The sequence below is a fragment of the Nerophis ophidion genome, linkage group LG05 (assembly GCF_033978795.1).
Source record: "Nerophis ophidion isolate RoL-2023_Sa linkage group LG05, RoL_Noph_v1.0, whole genome shotgun sequence".
In the NCBI taxonomy this organism is placed as follows: Eukaryota; Metazoa; Chordata; class Actinopteri; order Syngnathiformes; family Syngnathidae; genus Nerophis; species Nerophis ophidion.
The window spans coordinates 5,125,360-5,143,794 of NC_084615.1; the positions used below are offsets into that span (position 1 = coordinate 5,125,360).

The 18,435-nt window shown below is 40.9% G+C and overlaps 1 protein-coding gene across 1 annotated transcript; it reads left to right on the plus strand.

Moving 5' to 3' along the window:
• The first annotated feature begins 1,841 nt into the window (after window positions 1–1,841).
• On the plus strand, window positions 1,842–8,733 carry LOC133552533 (gastrotropin-like). Its single transcript, XM_061899763.1, has 4 exons — window positions 1,842–2,005; window positions 3,246–3,406; window positions 3,498–3,587; window positions 8,459–8,733. Exons 1-4 carry the CDS (start codon window positions 1,846–1,848, stop codon window positions 8,516–8,518), a joined length of 471 nt encoding a protein of 156 aa, XP_061755747.1. The 5' UTR covers window positions 1,842–1,845; the 3' UTR covers window positions 8,519–8,733.
• The last annotated feature ends 9,702 nt before the right edge of the window (window positions 8,734–18,435 follow it).

Below are 18,435 nucleotides of genomic sequence, written 5' to 3' on the forward strand. Positions count from 1 at the left end.
TTTGGCCCACTCTGTATTTGAGTTTGACACCCCTGCCCTAGAGAGGCGTTCGGGTGGCATCCTGACCAGATGCCCGAACCACCTCATCTGGCTCCTCTCCATGTGAAGGAGCAGCGGCTTTACTTTGAGTTCCTCCCGGATGGCAGAGCTTCTCACCCTATCTCTAAGGGAGAGACCCAAACTCATTTGGGCCGCTTGTACCCGTGATCTTGCCCTTTCGGTCATGACCCAAAGCTCATGACCATAGGTGAGGATGGGAACGTAGATCGACCGGTAAATTGAGAGCTTTGCCTACCGGCTCAGCTCCTTCTTCACCACAACGGATCGATACAGCGTCCGCATTACTGAAGACGCCGCACCGATCCGCCTGTCGATCTCACGATCCACTCTTCCCTCACTCGTGAACAAGACTCCTAGGTACTTGAACTCCTCCACTTGGGGCAGGGTCTCCTCCCCAACCCGGAGATGGCATTCCACCCTTTTACGGGCGAGAACCATGGACTCGGACTTGGAGGTGCTGATTCTCATTCCGGTCGCTTCACACTCCAGTGAGAGCTGAAGATCATGGTCAGATGACGCCATCAGGACCACATCATCTGCAAAAAGCAGAGACCTAATCCCGCGGCCACCAAACCGGAACCCCTCAATGCCTTGACTGCGCCTAGAAATTCTGTCCATAAAAATTACGAACAGAATGGGTGACAAAGGACAGCCTTGGCGGACTCCAACCCTCACTGGAAATGTGTCCGACTTACTGCCGGCAATGCGGACCAAGTTCTGACACTGATCATACAGGGAGTGGACCGCCACAATAAGACAGTCCGATACCCCATACTCTCTGAGCACTCCCCACAGGACTTCCCGAGGAACACGGTCGAATGCCTTCTCCAAGTCCACAAAGCACATGTAGACTGGTTGGGCATGTGATAATGTTCCCGTTTAATTGACTTAATAATTTGTAATTCAATATGCAAATATTTGTATCTAGTCTTGGGGGGGGGGAAGCAGGTGTTTCAACAAAGCCGTGTTCTCTCTCAATGTCTCAACTTGCCTCAGGTACAGCTTTAGTGATATAATTTCTGCCCACAATCAATCAATCAATCAATCAATGTTTATTTATATAGCCCCAAATCACAAATGTCTCAAAGGACTGCACAAATCATTACGACTACAACATCCTCGGAAGAACCCACAAAAGGGCAAGGAAAACTCACACCCAGTGGGCAGGGAGAATTCACATTCAGTGGGACGCCAGTGACAATGCTGACTATGAGAAACCTTGGAGAGGACCTCAGATGTGGGCAACCCCCCCCCTCTAGGGGACCGAAAGCAATGGATGTCGAGCGGGTCTAACATGATACTGTGAAAGTTCAATCCATAGTGGCTCCAAGACAGCAGTGAGAGTCCCGTCCACAGGAAACCATCTCAAGCGGATCAGCAGCGTAGAGATGTCCCCAACCGATACAGGCGAGCGGTCCATCCTGGGTCCCGACGAGCGGTCCATCCTGGGTCTCGACTCTGGACAGTCAGTACTTCATCCATGGTCATCGGACCGGACCCCCTCCACAAGGGAGGGGGGGACATAGGAGAAAGAAAAGAAGCGGCTTAAATGAGACTTAAATGCTTCTACTGAGGTAGCATCTCGAACTGTTACCGGGAGGGCATTCCAGAGTACTGGAGCCCGAACGGAAAACGCTCTATAGCCCGCAGACTTTTTTTTTAGCTCTAGGAATCACTAATAACAGTTGTAGTGACGCACAAGGAAAGAATGCAGCCTTCCTCAGGACATGTTACTGTGTCTTCTGGCAGGCTCAAACATGCTGGGGTAGATTACTTCATATTCAAATGGAAGCGTTTAAAAGAAGAGCACACAACATGTGGACGGCCACTCCTCTGTTTGGATGTGTGTCATTGATCTTTCCTTTCTCTTTCACCGCCATGTCGTTCACTGGGAAGTACGAGCTGGAGAGTCAGGAGAACTATGAGCCATTCCTTGAAATAATCGGTATGGGTGATTTCTTCTATCGGTACTTTCATCTCCGTAATATCGCTAAAATTCGCTCCATTTTGTCCACTAAAGACGCCGAGATCATTATCCATGCGTTTGTTACGTCTCGTCTCGATTACTGTAACGTATTATTTTCGGGTCTCCCCATGTCTAGCATTAAAAGATTACAGTTGGTACGAAATGCGGCTGCTAGACTTTTGACAAGAACAAGAAAGTTTGATCATATTACGCCTGTACTGTATATACCTTTATATACATATATACATACATATATACCTATACTGTATATACCTTTATATACATATATACATACATATATACCTATACTGGCTCACCTGCACTGGCTTCCTGTGCACTTAAGATGTGACTTTAAGGTTTTACTACTTACGTATAAAATACTACACGGTCTAGCTCCAGCCTATCTTGCCGATTGTATTGTACCATATGTCCCGGCAAGAAATCTGCGTTCAAAAGACTCCGGCTTATTAGTGATTCCTAGAGCTCAAAAAAAGTCTGCGGGCTATAGAGCGTTTTCCGTTCGGGCTCCAGTACTCTGGAATGCCCTCCCGGTAACAGTTCGAGATGCTACCTCAGTAGAAGCATTTAAGTCTCATCTTAAAACTCATCTGTATACTCTAGCCTTTAAATAGACCTCCTTTTTAGACCAGTTGATCTGCCGCTTCTTTTCTTTCTCCTATGTCCCCCCCTCCCTTGTGGAGGGGGTCCGGTCCGATGACCATGGATGAAGTACTGACTGTCCAGAGTCGAGACCCAGGATGGACCGCTCGTCGGGACCCAGGATGGACCGCTCGCCTGTATCGGTTGGGGACATCTCTACGCTGCTGATCCGCTTGAGATGGTTTCCTGTGGACGGGACTCTCACTGCTGTCTTGGAGCCACTATGGATTGAACTTTCACAGTATCATGTTAGACCCGCTCGACATCCATTGCTTTCGGTCCCCTAGAGGGGGGGGTTGCCCACATCTGAGGTCCTCTCCAAGGTTTCTCATAGTCAGCATTGTCGCTGGCGTCCCACTGAATGTGAATTCTCCCTGCCCACTGGGTGTGAGTTTTCCTTGCCCTTTTGTGGGTTCTTCCGAGGATGTTGTAGTCGTAATGATTTGTGCAGTCCTTTGAGACATTTGTGATTTGGGGCTATATAAATAAACATTGATTGATTGATTGATAATCGAACTTAGTAAAACGTCTGTTTGTATTTTGACGTTTGGTGCCACAGGAATCCTCAATTCCAAGACTGACTTCAAAGTGCTGACGGAAGTGCACCAGGATGGGAATGACTTCACATGGACTCAAAGCATCCCAGGCTGGAACTGGTCTAATAAGTTCACCGTTGGGCAGGAATGTGAGCTGGTGACAATGAAGGGCTCCAAATTCAAGGTGAGCTCAGGTCCAAAGAATGAAACATCTGGCAATACCGCTGCTTTTTTGGGGAGTGTGGATAATAACCCCAACTCTTTGGTGCTTACAGGCCCCCGTCTTTATGAAAGATGGCAAGATTTCCGTACAATTTCCCCAATACCACTTCACAGCTGAGATAGTGAACGATAAATTGGTGGGGGTGAGTGTCCATTTAAATTCACCAGGGTCACAGCAGGGATATTTAAGGATGACCTTTTATAAGCCAGGAAGGTATGAGAGATCCAGGTTAAGTCCACACTGCAGGTCAGTTGTTTTGACCATACGAGACCCACATCTCATTTTTTAATGTCAATGAGAAAAGTACAATTCCGATTTTTTTTTTCCAAATCAGACCCAGGCCTCTTTGGTATGTGGATATGAATCATAAGTGTCAAAGGCAACGGCCATCTCAACGATCAAGTGGCATTCATCGAATCCATATGTCATGGAAAGGTGAAAAAGACGCCACAATTCCTCGCCAAAACAGTACCGTAATTTCCGGACAATAAGGCGCACTTAAAATCCTTTTTTTCTTCCCCTCAAAACTCGACAGTGGGCCTTATAACCCGGTGCGCCTAATGTACGGAATCATTTTGGTTTTGCTTACCGACCTCGAAGCATTTTTATTTGGTTCATGGTTTAATGATAAGTGTGACCAGTAGATGGCAGTCAAACATAAGAGATACGTATAGACTGCACTATGATGGTAGTATGAGGGGACCGCAAATTAAAAAGACAACTTGGTCAACTTTGACATCCAACTTAGACCCGGAGATAGCGAGAGGCGGGAGGGTTATGATTAATTCTCATGAACATCTCATCAATCGGCATCCCAGCGAGAGCAGACGTTGTGCAGTAAGTGATTGCTTTATTTTGTTTGTAGTTGTTATATCCGGTTTAGCGCTTAGCAAAACTGCTGCATGATGCAAACTAATGTTGTTGTTGAAGGGAAACACAAACCTTGTGATGCGTATGTGAAATTAATACCCCGCCGTATGTTTAAAATGACGACTATTTATGTACCCTATTGTTTACCAAAGAGCAACTGGAAAATGCTCCAGACTCCCCAAATTGTAGATGGATGGATGTTTAAAATAAGCAATATACATAAATATGAACTGTTATTATGAATGTGCCTGTTGCTACATGACATATGTTATACAGTGTGTAAATAAACCTTAATGGAGGTGTTTGAATGCTTTATAGGCGGGATAAAGTGACTCCCATTGGCTCTATAGTTGGCTGACTCTTGCTGGAGTTTATTTATGAGTTAGAATGCATTATAAAAAAGTAAAACATATTTATGCTTGTTTCAAATAAGGACTGTGAATTAGAGGTTCAATTCCATAAGTGTGCAGTTCCACTGTAAAGATTAAAAATGTCTGAAGTTTCTGCACACTCTGTATGTTGTGCACAGAAATGTCTCCCTCTGGTGGTGGCAAAGAGCATTGCAGCATTTAGACAGACAGCTGATTAGAAATAAATAGAAGTTGTATTTTATTTGTTTGGTAATGTGAACGACTACCTAAAAAAATTGGATATAACAGAAAATCTGAATTGGGCACCAGAACCTGCAGTGTGGACGAAGCCTGAGACACAAGTTTAGTGGAATAATAAAAGGTTAAAAACATTACAAACATGTTGCATAGGGGTGTAACGCTACACAAAAATTTCCGTTCGGTATGTACCTCGGTTTAGAGGTCACGGTTCGGAAATATTTTTCTTAGTGGAATATTTGATGTGAAGTAATGGGAGCCTTGGATAGGTCAATAATTCATAATAACATTGATTTTGATTCAATATTATGTTTTGAGCAATGACAGTTTGAAAAAAAAAAAACAGTTTTGTTTTATTAGTCTCCTAGGTACTTGAACACTCGTCTTGTTCACGAGTGAGGGAAGAGTGGATCGTGAGATCGACAGGCGGATCGGTGCGGCGTCTTCAGTAATGCGGACGTTGTACCGATCCGTTGTGGTGAAGAAGGAGCTGAGCCGGAAGGCAAAGCTCTCAATTTACCGGTCGATCTACGTTCCCATCCTCACCTATGGTCATGAGCTTTGGGTCATGACCGAAAGGATAAGATCACGGGTACAAGCGGCCCAAATGAGTTTGGGTCTCTCCCTTAGAGATAGGGTGAGAAGCTCTGTCATCCGGGAGGAACTCAAAGTAAAGCCGCTGCTCCTCCACATCGAGAGGAGCCAGATGAGGTGGTTCGGGCATCTGGTCAGGATGCCACCCGAACGCCTCCCTAGGGAGGTGTTTAGGGCACGTCCAACCGGTAGGAGGCCACGGGGAAGACCCAGGACACGTTGGGAAGACTATGTCTCCCGGCTGGCCTGGGAACGCCTCGGGATATGGCTCAAAAGCTTCTGTTTATTCTTTAATTTCGTTTTCGGTATCTGCCTCCACACTCCAACCGTCCGTTTCAATAAATGCGTATTCTGTTGAATCGCTTACGGCGCTGAAATCCGAGCCTGAATCCAAGCTACTATGCTATACCTTTCTGTGCTATCCGCCATGTTTGTTTCTGGTGGCTTCACGCAGTGACGTCACAGGACAATATAGCGATATATCCATCCATCCATCATCTTCCGCTTATCCGAGGTCGGGTCGCGGGGGCAGCAGCCTAAGCAGGGAAGCCCAGACTTCCCTCTCTCCAGCCACTTCGTCTAGCTCTTCCCGGGGGATCCCGAGGCGTTCCCAGGCCAGCCGGGAGACATAGTCTTCCCAACGTGTCCTGGGTCTTCCCCGTGGCCTCCTACCGGTTGGACGTGCCCTAAACACCTCCCTAGGGAGGCGTTCGGGTGGCATCCTGACCAGATGCCCAAAACCACCTCATCTGGCTCCTCTCGATGTGAAGGAGCAGCGGCTTTACTTTGAGTTCCTCCCGGATGGCAGAGCTTCTCACCCTATCTCTAAGGGAGGAAACTCATTTGGGCCGCTTGTACCCGTGATCTTATCCTTTCGGTCATGACCCAAAGCTCATGACCATAGGTGAGGATGGGAACATAGATCGACCAGTAAATTGAGAGCTTTGCCTTCCGGCTCAGCTCCTTCTTCACCACAAGGGATCGATACAACGCCCGCATTACTGAAGACGCCGCACCGATCCGCCTGTCGATCTCACCATCCACTCTTCCCTCACTCGTGAACAAGACTCCTAGGTACTTGAACTCCTCCACTTGGGGCAGGGTCTCCTCCCCAACCCGGAGATGGCATTCCACCCTTTTCCGGGCGAGAACCATGGACTCAGACTTGGAGGTGCTGATTCTCATTCCGGTCCCTTCACACTCGGCTGCGAACCGATCCAGTGAGAGCTGAAGATCCCGGTCAGATGAAGCCATCAGGACCACATCATCTGCAAAAAGCAGAGACCTAATCCTGCAGCCACCAAACCAGAACCCCTCAACGCCTTGACTGCGCCTAGAAATTCTGTCCATAAAAGTTATGAACAGAATCGGTGACAAAGGACAGCCTTGGCGGAGTCCAACCCTCACTGGAAATGTGTCCGACTTACTGCCGGCAATGCGGACCAAGTTCTGACACTGATCATACAGGGAGCGGACCGCCACAATAAGACAGTCCGGTACCCCATACTCTCTGAGCACTCCCCACAGGACTTCCCGAGGGACACGGTCCAATGCCTTCTCCAAGTCCACAAAGCACATGTAGACTGGTTGGGCAAACTCCCATGCACCCTCAAGAACCCTGCCCAGAGTATAGAGCTGGTCCACAGTTCCACAACCAGGACGAAAACCACACTGTTCCTCCTGAATCCGAGGTTCGACTATCTAGCGATGTAGCGATGGTGTAAATCAGGCACTTTGAAGCCGTTTTTCGGGATATTGCATGACGGGTAAAATTTTGAGAAAAACTTCGAAAAATAAAATAAGCCACTGGGAACTGATTTTTATTGGTTTTAACCCTTCAGAAATTGTGATAATGTTCCCCTTTAACCCTGAACGTACATTGTTAATACACGCAACCATAACTCAAAATGCCGGACATTTGAGTTATTTAAGAAACTCTGCCCTGACAGCCCGCAAAAGAAAATGCCTCAAATGTCCGGCATTTTGAGTATTGTTTACACTACTTAATAGGTCCGTCTGGAAACTCGTTCGGTTCACCTCCGCACCGAACCGAAAACCCCCCGACCGAAACGGTTCAATACAAATGTAGTGAGTCTTATTCTGCGTTGTGTAGTTTTTTATAAGTAGGAGACGCTCCACCATTCCGTCGTTTCATCCTTTATTAGACACCTTTGTTGGAAACAAGAAACACAAACACAGGTCTCTACTTTTCTGGCGGAGTGATACCTCATCATCAAAAGTCCGATAGAAGAGAAAGTAAACAACATTCATTCATATAAAAATAATAATTTAAATTACATTAACAAAAACCTTTTATCACAAAAAAATAATAACAATACACAAATCCACATACCTGTTTTGGAAACAAGAAACACATACACATGTCTCTACTTTTCTGGCGGAGTGATTCCTGCGTAAATACCGTGTGTAATTATGACCAAACATTTCGAACATTTGACGCTTTAATCCTTACTTAACAAAATTGTGCATAAAAAATTACTTAAAACCACACATTACTTATACCTACAACATTAATGTTTTAACTTTTAAAGTAATATGAAAGTTTAGAAATAATATTTACACAAGAAACACGGAGCAATGAAGAACTATTACCTCATCATCAAAAGTCCGATAGAAGAGGAAGTAAACGCAGAGTCACTTCCTGCACCGGACATCCGGTTCTTCAAAATAAAACCAATACTTCAAACTAAAACATAACACCCTGTCTTGTTCATAATATAGCGCAACAACATTACACTATTACACAAATACACGTACCGTTACACCCCTAATGTTGCATGATGGCTGTTCAATCCCCAAAGTTACTTTGACTCCATCTTGTACTCGTTTGGAGGTTCCGCTGTTCTATGCTAAACATGGATCCTTGCACAACGATGGCTTTTGGCATGTCAACTGACTAACCGTTGTACTTGATTCGTAGAAGTGTACCACTCCAGGAGACAAGGGAGTGACCTTCACAAGAGTTAGCAAGAGGATTTGACGCCACAAAAGCTAAGATGCTTGAAAGAGAATCAGGCTGCAGACGAATGGAAGATGGCGGCTTGTTCCTACCACTGCAAGACGGACAACACGAAACATATCTGAAGTGTATTTTGTGTGCGTGTCTCTTTCAGTCTACAGTGCTCCAGCTGCCTGTGCTGATGGTGTAGCAACCATAAACATGGTTTAAAAATAAAATGATGATGTCTCAAGGAATTCTGTGTTTTATCTTTTCACTCAGCAATTGCATGGATGTTGGAAGGAGTTCCAACAAATTGTCCCAGAAAAGTTGGCCTCTGAAGTAGCGACGCCTCCACAAATGTTTGGCTTTTTCATAGTGCGTAACCAGAAAAGTGTAGCGGGAGAGAAAACGGTGAGGAAAAGCATACAAAAGCAGTCCTGTACACACACCTGTCCTGGTTGCTGAGTTAAATAATGGGAAAGCATTAATCGTCCTAAAGTACATCAATATTTCATCCTTTCAAACAACAGTATAATCCAAAAAAATAATTAAATAGAAAAAGCAATTCCGACTGGAGACAAACACCACTTCACAAATTACAGACCAGTCTCTTTACTTCCACAATTTTTCAATCCAATTTAAAAATGATTGAACAAAAGGTTGGAAAAATCTATAAGCAAAAGTAAGTTACTTACATACAGTCGATAATAGGAATGTCCCCACTTTTTTACTTTCGATAGGATACTGATATTGCCGCTTAGGGTGTTGTCTAATACTGATAGATAGATGGACGGATAGATAGATGGATGGATGGATAGATAGATAGATAGATAGATAGATAGATAGATAGATAGATAGATAGATAGATAGATAGATAGATAGATAGATAGATAGATAGATAGATAGATAGATAGATAGATAGATGGATAGATAGATAGATAGATAGATAGGACACGCAATTCATACTGTATATATATTTATATATATATGATATGTGTGTATATATATAAATATAATATACTGTATGTGTGTGTATATACATATGTATGTATATATACATAATTTATATACATATGTTTGCGAGTGTATGTATGAATATGTACGTGTATATATACAGACAAACATATACAGATACATATATATATATATAAATATATATGTATACATAAAATATACATATATGTCTTAATTGGATTATCCAGAGAATAGTGCTCGATTCCGTGGTAGAGCGCAATATATAGGTGTGGGAAAAATCACAAGACTACTTCATCTCTACAGAACTGTTTCATGAGGGGTTCCCTCAATCATCAGGAGGTTCTCCTGATGATTGAGAACCTCCTGATGATTGAGGGAACCCCTCATGAAACAGTTCTGTAGAGATGAAATAGTCTTGTGATTTTTCCCACACATATATAAAATATACATATATGTATTTATACATATACAAAATGTATATATACATACATGTCTGTATATATGTGTATATAAATATATATATATATATATATACATACATGTACATATTCAAATACACACACACATATATATATATACACATCATATACATACAGTATATATACACACACGCACATATGCATATATATATATTTATATATATATATATTAGGGCTGGGCAACGATTGAAAATTTTAATCGAAGTTAATCGCACTATTTCTCTGATTAATTGCGATTAACTGCATTGTATACACAAAGCCCAATAATGAATTCAAAAGTAGTGTGTAGTGCACCTTTATTGGAATATTCTCCCACATGAACAAAAGCGCCAAAACATTTGTTGTGCAAACACAATTTAAATCAGTCCTTGTTAAACAGTAGCAGTTAAATAGCATATTTGATGAAAATCAACTCCAAAAATGTAAATACAAACATTTAAGCTTATTGCCACTGCCAGGGTATTTAAGTTATCCTGTTTGTTATGGAAAATAAATATAATCTACATACAAATCTCTGAGCCACAATCATAACATCTGAACAGGCAATTTCTGAGGTAACAGCAGAAACATTTTTTTTTATCAGGGATCTTATGTTTAAAAAACCTATATTATAGGTAGTGGGCTGTTTTAGGGGATTTTGGATCAAATTATCCGTAGTAGCAATATTAATAATGTTGTGTTTATTCTGCGTAGTGCACTTAAAATAATTATGACCATATCTAGGAATTGATATGATGGGAATTTTCCGATTGTTTGCTTGGTGCTTTGATAAACTGAAGGCATCATATACATGGTACTATATTGTGATGTTATGAGCCAGGGAATAAAAGAACTACCCTACCCAGCATGCAACAGGAGTGAGGAGCATGCGCGGTAGCCCGGTATAGGTTGTGTCGCCATGACGCCATCTTGTATGTTGTGATATGCACGCTCTGAAAGTAAACGTTAAGAACTCAGCCAACACTCCTGGTCTGCATTATTCATAAATAGACAGACAACACATATACTCCGCTGCTTCACAGGCCGCTGGATGTAGCCGGCAAAGTATTCCCATGCTAGCTAGCCGGTCTAGCAAGCACGCCTCATTCAGTCCAAAACGGCCCGATCTATCCACATCCAGAATTGTCTGGCGGTCGTAAGTGATCCCGGAGTGGCCACGCTGTAAGCCAGCCATGAAATTTGCAGAATTGTCCGGTATTTTTGCCAAATGTTCCATCTTTACCAAGAGCCCCTCCACGCCGGGCGACGCCATCTTGTTAAGAAAAGGCGTTAACAAAATAAAAGCATGAAAGCAACATACGCAAATGTGCGATAAAATAATTGTCGGCATTAATAGATTGATGAGTTAAGTCATAATTAACGCGTTAATTTTCCCACCCCTAACATATATATATATACACATATATATTTTGAGGAAATAACATTAGAAGGATTGTTACAACGTGTAAATGGAATAAAACAAACAACATGTTTACTTGACCCTCTTCCTGGGAAACTGATCAAGGAGCTCTTTGTATTATTCGGTCCATCAGTGCTAAATATTATAAACTTATCACTTTCCTCGGGCACTGTTCCCCTAGCATTCAAAAAAGCGGTTATTCATCCTCTTCTTAAAAGACCTAACCTCGATCCTGACCTCATGGTAAACTACCGACCGGTGTCTCACCTTCCCTTTATTTCAAAAATCCTCGAAAAAATTGTTGCGGAGCAGTTAAATGAACACTTAGCATCTAACAATCTATGTGAAGCCTTTCAATCCGGTTTCAGGGCAAATCACTCCACGGAGACAGCCCTCGCAAAAATGACTAATGATCTATTGCTAACGATGGATTCTGATGCGTCATCTATGTTGCTGCTCCTCGATCTTAGCGCTGCTTTCGATACCGTCGATCATAATATTTTATTAGAACGTATCAAAACACGAATTGGTATGTCAGACTTAGCCCTGTCTTGGTTTAACTCTTATCTTACTGATAGGATGCAGTGTGTCTCCCATAACAATGTGACCTCGGACTACGTTAAGGTAACGTGTGGAGTTCCCCAGGGTTCAGTCCTTGGCCCTGCACTCTTCAGCATCTACATGCTGCCGCTAGGTGACGTCATACGCAAATACGGTGTTAGCTTTCACTGTTATGCTGATGACACCCAACTCTACATGCCCCTAAAGCTGACCAACACGCCGGATTGTAGTCAGCTGGAGGCGTGTCTTAATGAAATTAAACAATGGATGTCCGCTAACTTTTTGCAACTCAACGCCAAAAAAACGGAAATGCTGATTATCGGTCCTGCTAGACACCGACCTCTATTTAATAATACAACTCTAACATTTGACAACCAAACAATTAAACAAGGTGACTCTGTAAAGAATCTGGGTATTATCTTCCACCCAACTCTCTCCTTTGAGTCACACATTAAAAGCGTTACTAAAACGGCCTTCTTTCATCTCCGTAATATCGCTAAAATTCGCTCCATTCTGTCCACTAAAGACGCTGAGATCATTATCCATGCGTTTGTTACGTCTCGCCTTGATTACTGTAACGTATTATTTTCGGGTCTCCCCATGTCTAGCATTAAAAGATTACAGTTGGTACAAAATGCGGCTGCTAGACTTTTGACAAGAACAAGAAAGTTTGATCACATTACGCCTGTACTGTATATACCTTTATATACATATATACATACATATATACCTGTACTGTATATACCTTTATATACATATATACATACATATATACCTATACTGTATATACCTTTATATACATATATACATACATATATACCTGTACTGTATATACCTTTATATACATATATACATACATATATACCTATACTGTATATACCTTTATATACATATATACATACATATATACCTGTACTGTATATACCTTTATATACATATATACATACATATATACCTGTACTGGCTCACCTGCACTGGCTTCCTGTGCACTTAAGATGTGACTTTAAGGTTTTACTACTTACGTATAAAATACTACACGGTCTAGCTCCATCCTATCTTGCCGATTGTATTGTACCATATGTCCCGGCAAGAAATCTGCCTTCAAAGGACTCCGGCTTATTAGTGATTCCCAAAGCCCAAAAAAAGTCTGCGGGCTATAGAGCGTTTTCCGTTCGGGCTCCAGTACTCTGGAATGCCCTCCCGGTAACAGTTCGAGATGCCACCTCAGTAGAAGCATTTAAGTCTCACCTTAAAACTCATTTGTATACTCTAGCCTTTAAATAGACCTCCTTTTTAGACCAGTTGATCTGCCGTTTCTTTTCTTTTTCTCCTATGTCCCACTCTCCCTTGTGGAGGGGCTCCGGTCCGGTCCGGTGGCCATGTACTGCTCGCCTGTGTATCGGCTGGGGACATCTCTGCGCTGCTGATCCGCCTCCGCTTGGGATGGTTTCCTGCTGGCTCCGCTGTGAACGGGACTCTCGCTGCTGTGTTGGATCCGCTTTGGACTGGACTCTCGCGACTGTGTTGGATCCATTATGGATTGAACTTTCACAGTATCATGTTAGACCCGCTCGACATCCATTGCTTTCCTCCTCTCCAAGGTTCTCATAGTCATCATTGTCACCGACGTCCCACTGGGTGTGAGTTTTTCCTTGCCCTTATGTGGGCCTACCGAGGATGTCGTAGTGGTTTGTGCAGCCCTTTGAGACACTAGTGATTTAGGGCTATATAAGTAAACATTGATTGATTGATATATATATATATATATATACATACATATATATATATATATTGGGCAGCACGGTTTAAGAGGGGTTAGTCCATCTGCCTCACAATACGAAGGTCCTGAGTAGTCCTGGGTTCAATCCCAGGCTCGGGATCTTTCTGTGTGGAGTTTGCATGTTCTCCCCATGAATGCGTGGGTTCCCTCCGGGTACTCCGGCTTCCTCCCACCTCCAAAGACATGCACCTGGGGATAGGCTCCTCCCACCTCCAAAGACATGCACCTGGGGATAGGTTGATTGGCAACACTAAATTGGCCCTAGTGTGTGAATGTGAGTGTGAATGTTGTCTGTCTACCTCTGTTGGCCCTGCGATGAGGTGGCGACTTGTCCGGGGTGTACACCGCCTTCCGCCCGATTGAAGCTGAGAAAGGCACCAGCGCCCCCCGCGACTCCAAAAGGGAATAAGCTGTAGGAAATGAATGGACGGATGGATGTATATATTATGTATATTAATTTACACACATATAGATGGACATATATTTTGTATAAATTATATATATATATATATATATATATATACATGCATATACAATGTTGTGATTTATTTTTTATAACTAAAATAGTCCAAAAAACTATGACTACAACTAAATAAAAACAATCCATCAAAATCAACACTTAATGTTGCAGACAGTCCAGTTTTAGGCAAATAAACACATCCATCATAAACAACTACATCTGTGACTGTTCATCCAAAAGGAGTATTACTATCTTTGTGAACTAAGTAAACTATTAAAGTGCAACATTGGGCATGTTTGTGCATGTGTCCATTGACTGAGACACTGGCAGAGGCAATTACTATTTTAAACACCAGGGGGCGACATTGTCTCAATCAGGGCCGCCATAAGGAGACTCTTATTTGGAGCCACATTATCATTTTTTTTTTTGTTTTAATCAAACTTTAATTTGATTCGATGCGTATTCTGTACTCAAATTCAATTGCCCAATATTTTTTTTACGTAAAATAAAATTATTATTTTAAAAATGAGGTATCCCGATGTTATATTAATATCGGATATGGATTGATATTGATCCGAAAGCAGCAAAAAATAGTCTCGAATGGCATGTAAAATCTCCGCTTTGAACTCCATTACAAGAAGCTTGACGTTTGCGACCAAGTGTCCTTAATTGAACAATATTGCAGTCATAAACGTCACATTTGTCAATACAAACACGTTTTAAATACAGTTGCATGTAGTTACAGTGTGCAGACACTAGATGGCAGTAGTGTATAACTCTACACTGTGCAGAGTTGTTTGAAAGCTACGAGACATTAAAACCAATAAAAACAATCTTCCTGTTATTGAGATGATATATCAACAAATTACACTTTCGAAAAAATATTTAAATCCCACTTTCATACCTCATAATTATAATTATTTATAGTGCACCTGGGGATAGGCTACGTAAGGACCAGATGAGTCGCCCCCTGGCCTGTTCTAAAAATAGCTCCAATAGCAGCACTTACCAGTGAGCTGCCTCTATTTTTCAAATTGTATTTATTTACTAGCAAGCTGGTCTCGCTTTGTTCGACATTTTTAATTCTAAGAGAGACAAAACTCAAATAGAATTTGAAAATCCAAGAAAATATTTTAAAGACTTGGTCTTCACTTGTTTAAATAAATTCATTTATTTTTTTAGTTTGCTTCTTATAACTTTCAGAAAGACAATTTTAGAGAAAAAATACAACCTTAAAAATGATTAAGATTTTTAAACACCTTTTAAATTCCTTCCTCTTCTTTCCTGACAATTTATTGTTTTTATTGTAAAGAATAATAAATACATTTTAATTTAATTCTTCATTTTAGCTTCTGTTTTTTCGACTAAGAATATTTGTGAAATATTTCTTCAAACTTATGATTAAAATTCAAAAAATTATTCTGGCAGATCTAGAAAATCTGTAGAATCAAATTTAAATCTTATTTCAAAGTATTTTGAATTTCTTTTAAATTTTTTGTTCTGGAAAATCTAGAAGAAATTATGATTTGTCTTTGTTAGAAATATAGCTTGGTCCAATTTGTTATATATTCTAACAAAGTGCAGATTGGATTTTAACCTATTTAAAACATGTCATCCAAATTCTAAAATCAATCTTAATCTGGAAAAATTACTAATGATGTTCTATGAATTCTTTTTTAAATTTTTTCAAAAATATTCGAATTAGCTAGTTTTTCCCTTCATATTTTTCGGTTGAATTTTGAATTTTAAAGAGTCGAAATTGAAGATAAACTATGTTTCAAAATTAAATTTTAATTTTTTGTGTTTTCTCCTCTTTTAAACTGTTCAATTAAGGGTTTTTATCATCATTTATTCTCTACAAAAAAACCTTACATAAAAGCAAAAAAAAATGTACAACGGAATGACAGACATAAATACCAATTTTTTATACATTTAGATTTATTTTTTAAAGGTAAATAGAGCACATTTGATATTTCTGGCCATTTATTTAAGTGTGTATCAAACTGGTGGCCCTTTGCATTAATCAGTACCCAAGAAGTAGCTCTTGCTTTCAAAAAGGTTGTCTGTCTGTGTTGGCCCCGGATGTATAAGTGAATAGATGACTTATTGTTGGAGGTTTTAGGGACTAAAGCAATATTCCAGAGTGTCCCGACCTTCTTTATGATGTAGTGTTTCACTCTCTGTCCATTACGTCAGCCAGTCATTAAAAAAATAGACCTAAAAATGAGCGACCTTCAAGCTTCACTATGACGTCACTTTCGTCACTTCAGTAACATTCGCGGTCCTCGAGGGTCTTTTGTGAGATGACGCTGGCTGCTGCGAGCTCGTTATTAAGAAAATATGACGGACAGGAAGGCGAGAAACACTTTTTATTTCAACAGACTATAGTTTTGACGGCAGGTACGGCGCGACAAAGACCGACTGCACACTTCCTGTCTTCAGAATAAAAGCCCCGCTTCATCCGGCCGGCGCTAACAAAATAAGTGTCTGAAAGATAGCAAGTTACGGAGTTTGCCGCCAATGTATTTCTTGTAAAGCAGGGGGGTCCAAAGTGCGGCCCGGGGGCCATTTGTTGCCCGCCACACATTCTGCAAAAATTACCAAATATTGCAAACATTTAAAAACTTTTTTTTTTATTTTTTTTTTAAGTGGAATGAGTTGAAATACCATGAATTGATTAACGTGGACCCCGACTTAAACAAGTTGAAAAACTTATTGGGGTGTTACCATTTAGTGGTCAATTGTACGGAATATGTACTGTACTGTGCAATCTACTAATAAAAGTATCAATCAATCAATCAATCAAAATCTAATGAGAAAAAGTGGCAATGTTGACACAAAGCTGCCATGCTGGCAGTATTTTATTTCCTTTTGTCTTTATTTTCTTTTTTTTTTCCATTGCTCCAAAAAACAGACAAACAAATCTATGTTATAATGAATTATTACTTAAAAAATATCACTTTAAAATGTTTTATGTGGAAAAACTATCGCATACGTTGTGTGGTTGTCATATAAAAGCAAAGTTTTGACAAAAGAGCATAAAACAAACAAAATAATTGTTCAAACTTAAAATCGACAGATATATCGGAAGTGGAAATTTAAGTGTTAAAAGTAAAAAAAATAATAAAAATGCATCTGAGTGGGGAACCTTTCGGATCTGAAATATATTTAGTAGGATTTTATTTAACTTTTCACTGTGATTACTCAAAAATATTAAATATGTAAAATCAATGGTGTCCTGCATTATTGATCTTTGAGGGCTTTAATTGCTAAATAAAGGAACTCTCCTGAAAGAATCAATAAAGTACTCTATCTAAATACTGCATATTTCAGTTTTCCTATAAAAAACAAAGTTGTCTTTGACAGAAAAGGCATAAAACCTTATTTGTTTTACTTTATATCAACCTCAAGTTGATATAGAGATTTACTGTAAGCATTAAATAAAATATAATAATGATTTGACTTATTTTCCACATTTTAGTGACTGAGACCCTCTATGCTTCTAAGGATAAAAAAATAAAAAAATCCATATATTTTGTTATGGTTTGAAAATGAAAAATATGCTTAAATTTTTCCGTGTGTGGAAAAAGTTTGGACACCCCTGTTGTAAAGTGTATAAAAACGAGTATGGAAGCTGGATGAATAAGATGCCAAAAACCAACCACTTTCATGTGGTATTGGACAGAAAGGTGGACTTTTTTTCCTCCCCCATTCAAAAATGTGGACGTTATCATAATTACTGTCTGATTCCAATCAATACGAGTCATCAGAATCAGGTAATACACCAACTTATATTTTGGTTTGATTGATTGATTGATACTTTTATTAGTAGATTGCACAGTACAGTACATATTCCGTACAATTGACCACTAAATGGTAACACCCCAATAAGTTTTTCAACTTGTTTAAGTCGGGGTCCACGTTAATCAATTCATGGTCTTCATGAAAGAAAGGAATCTATGTGCTTGTAGATCACCTTGACTTGGTCCAGAAATGTGTGTGCACCCCTGCTCTGGGGGGTTAACTCCCGGACAAAAAAAGTGTGAAGCGACCGGGATGAGAATCAGTACCTCCGAGTCCGAGTCCATGGTTCTTGCCCGGAAAAAGGGTGGAGTGCCATCTCCGGGTTGGGGAGGAGACCCTGCTCCAAGTGGAGGAGTTCAAGTCTTGTTCACGAGTGAGGGGATAGTGGATGGTGAGATCGACAGGCGGATCGGTGCGGCGTCTTCAGTAATGCGGACGCTGTATCGATCCGTTGTGGCGAAGATGGAGCTGAGCCGGAAGGCAAAGCTCTCAATTTAC

Coding starts and splice junctions, on each gene's coding strand:
- LOC133552533 (XM_061899763.1), top strand. CDS start 1,846: ATGGAAGCGTTTAAAAGAAGAGCACACAACATGTGGACGGCCACTCCT. Junction 2,006..3,245: donor GCCATTCCTTGAAATAATCG/GTATGGGTGATT, acceptor TTGGTGCCACAG/GAATCCTCAATTCCAAGACT. Junction 3,588..8,458: donor TGAACGATAAATTGGTGGGG/GTGAGTGTCCAT, acceptor CTTGATTCGTAG/AAGTGTACCACTCCAGGAGA.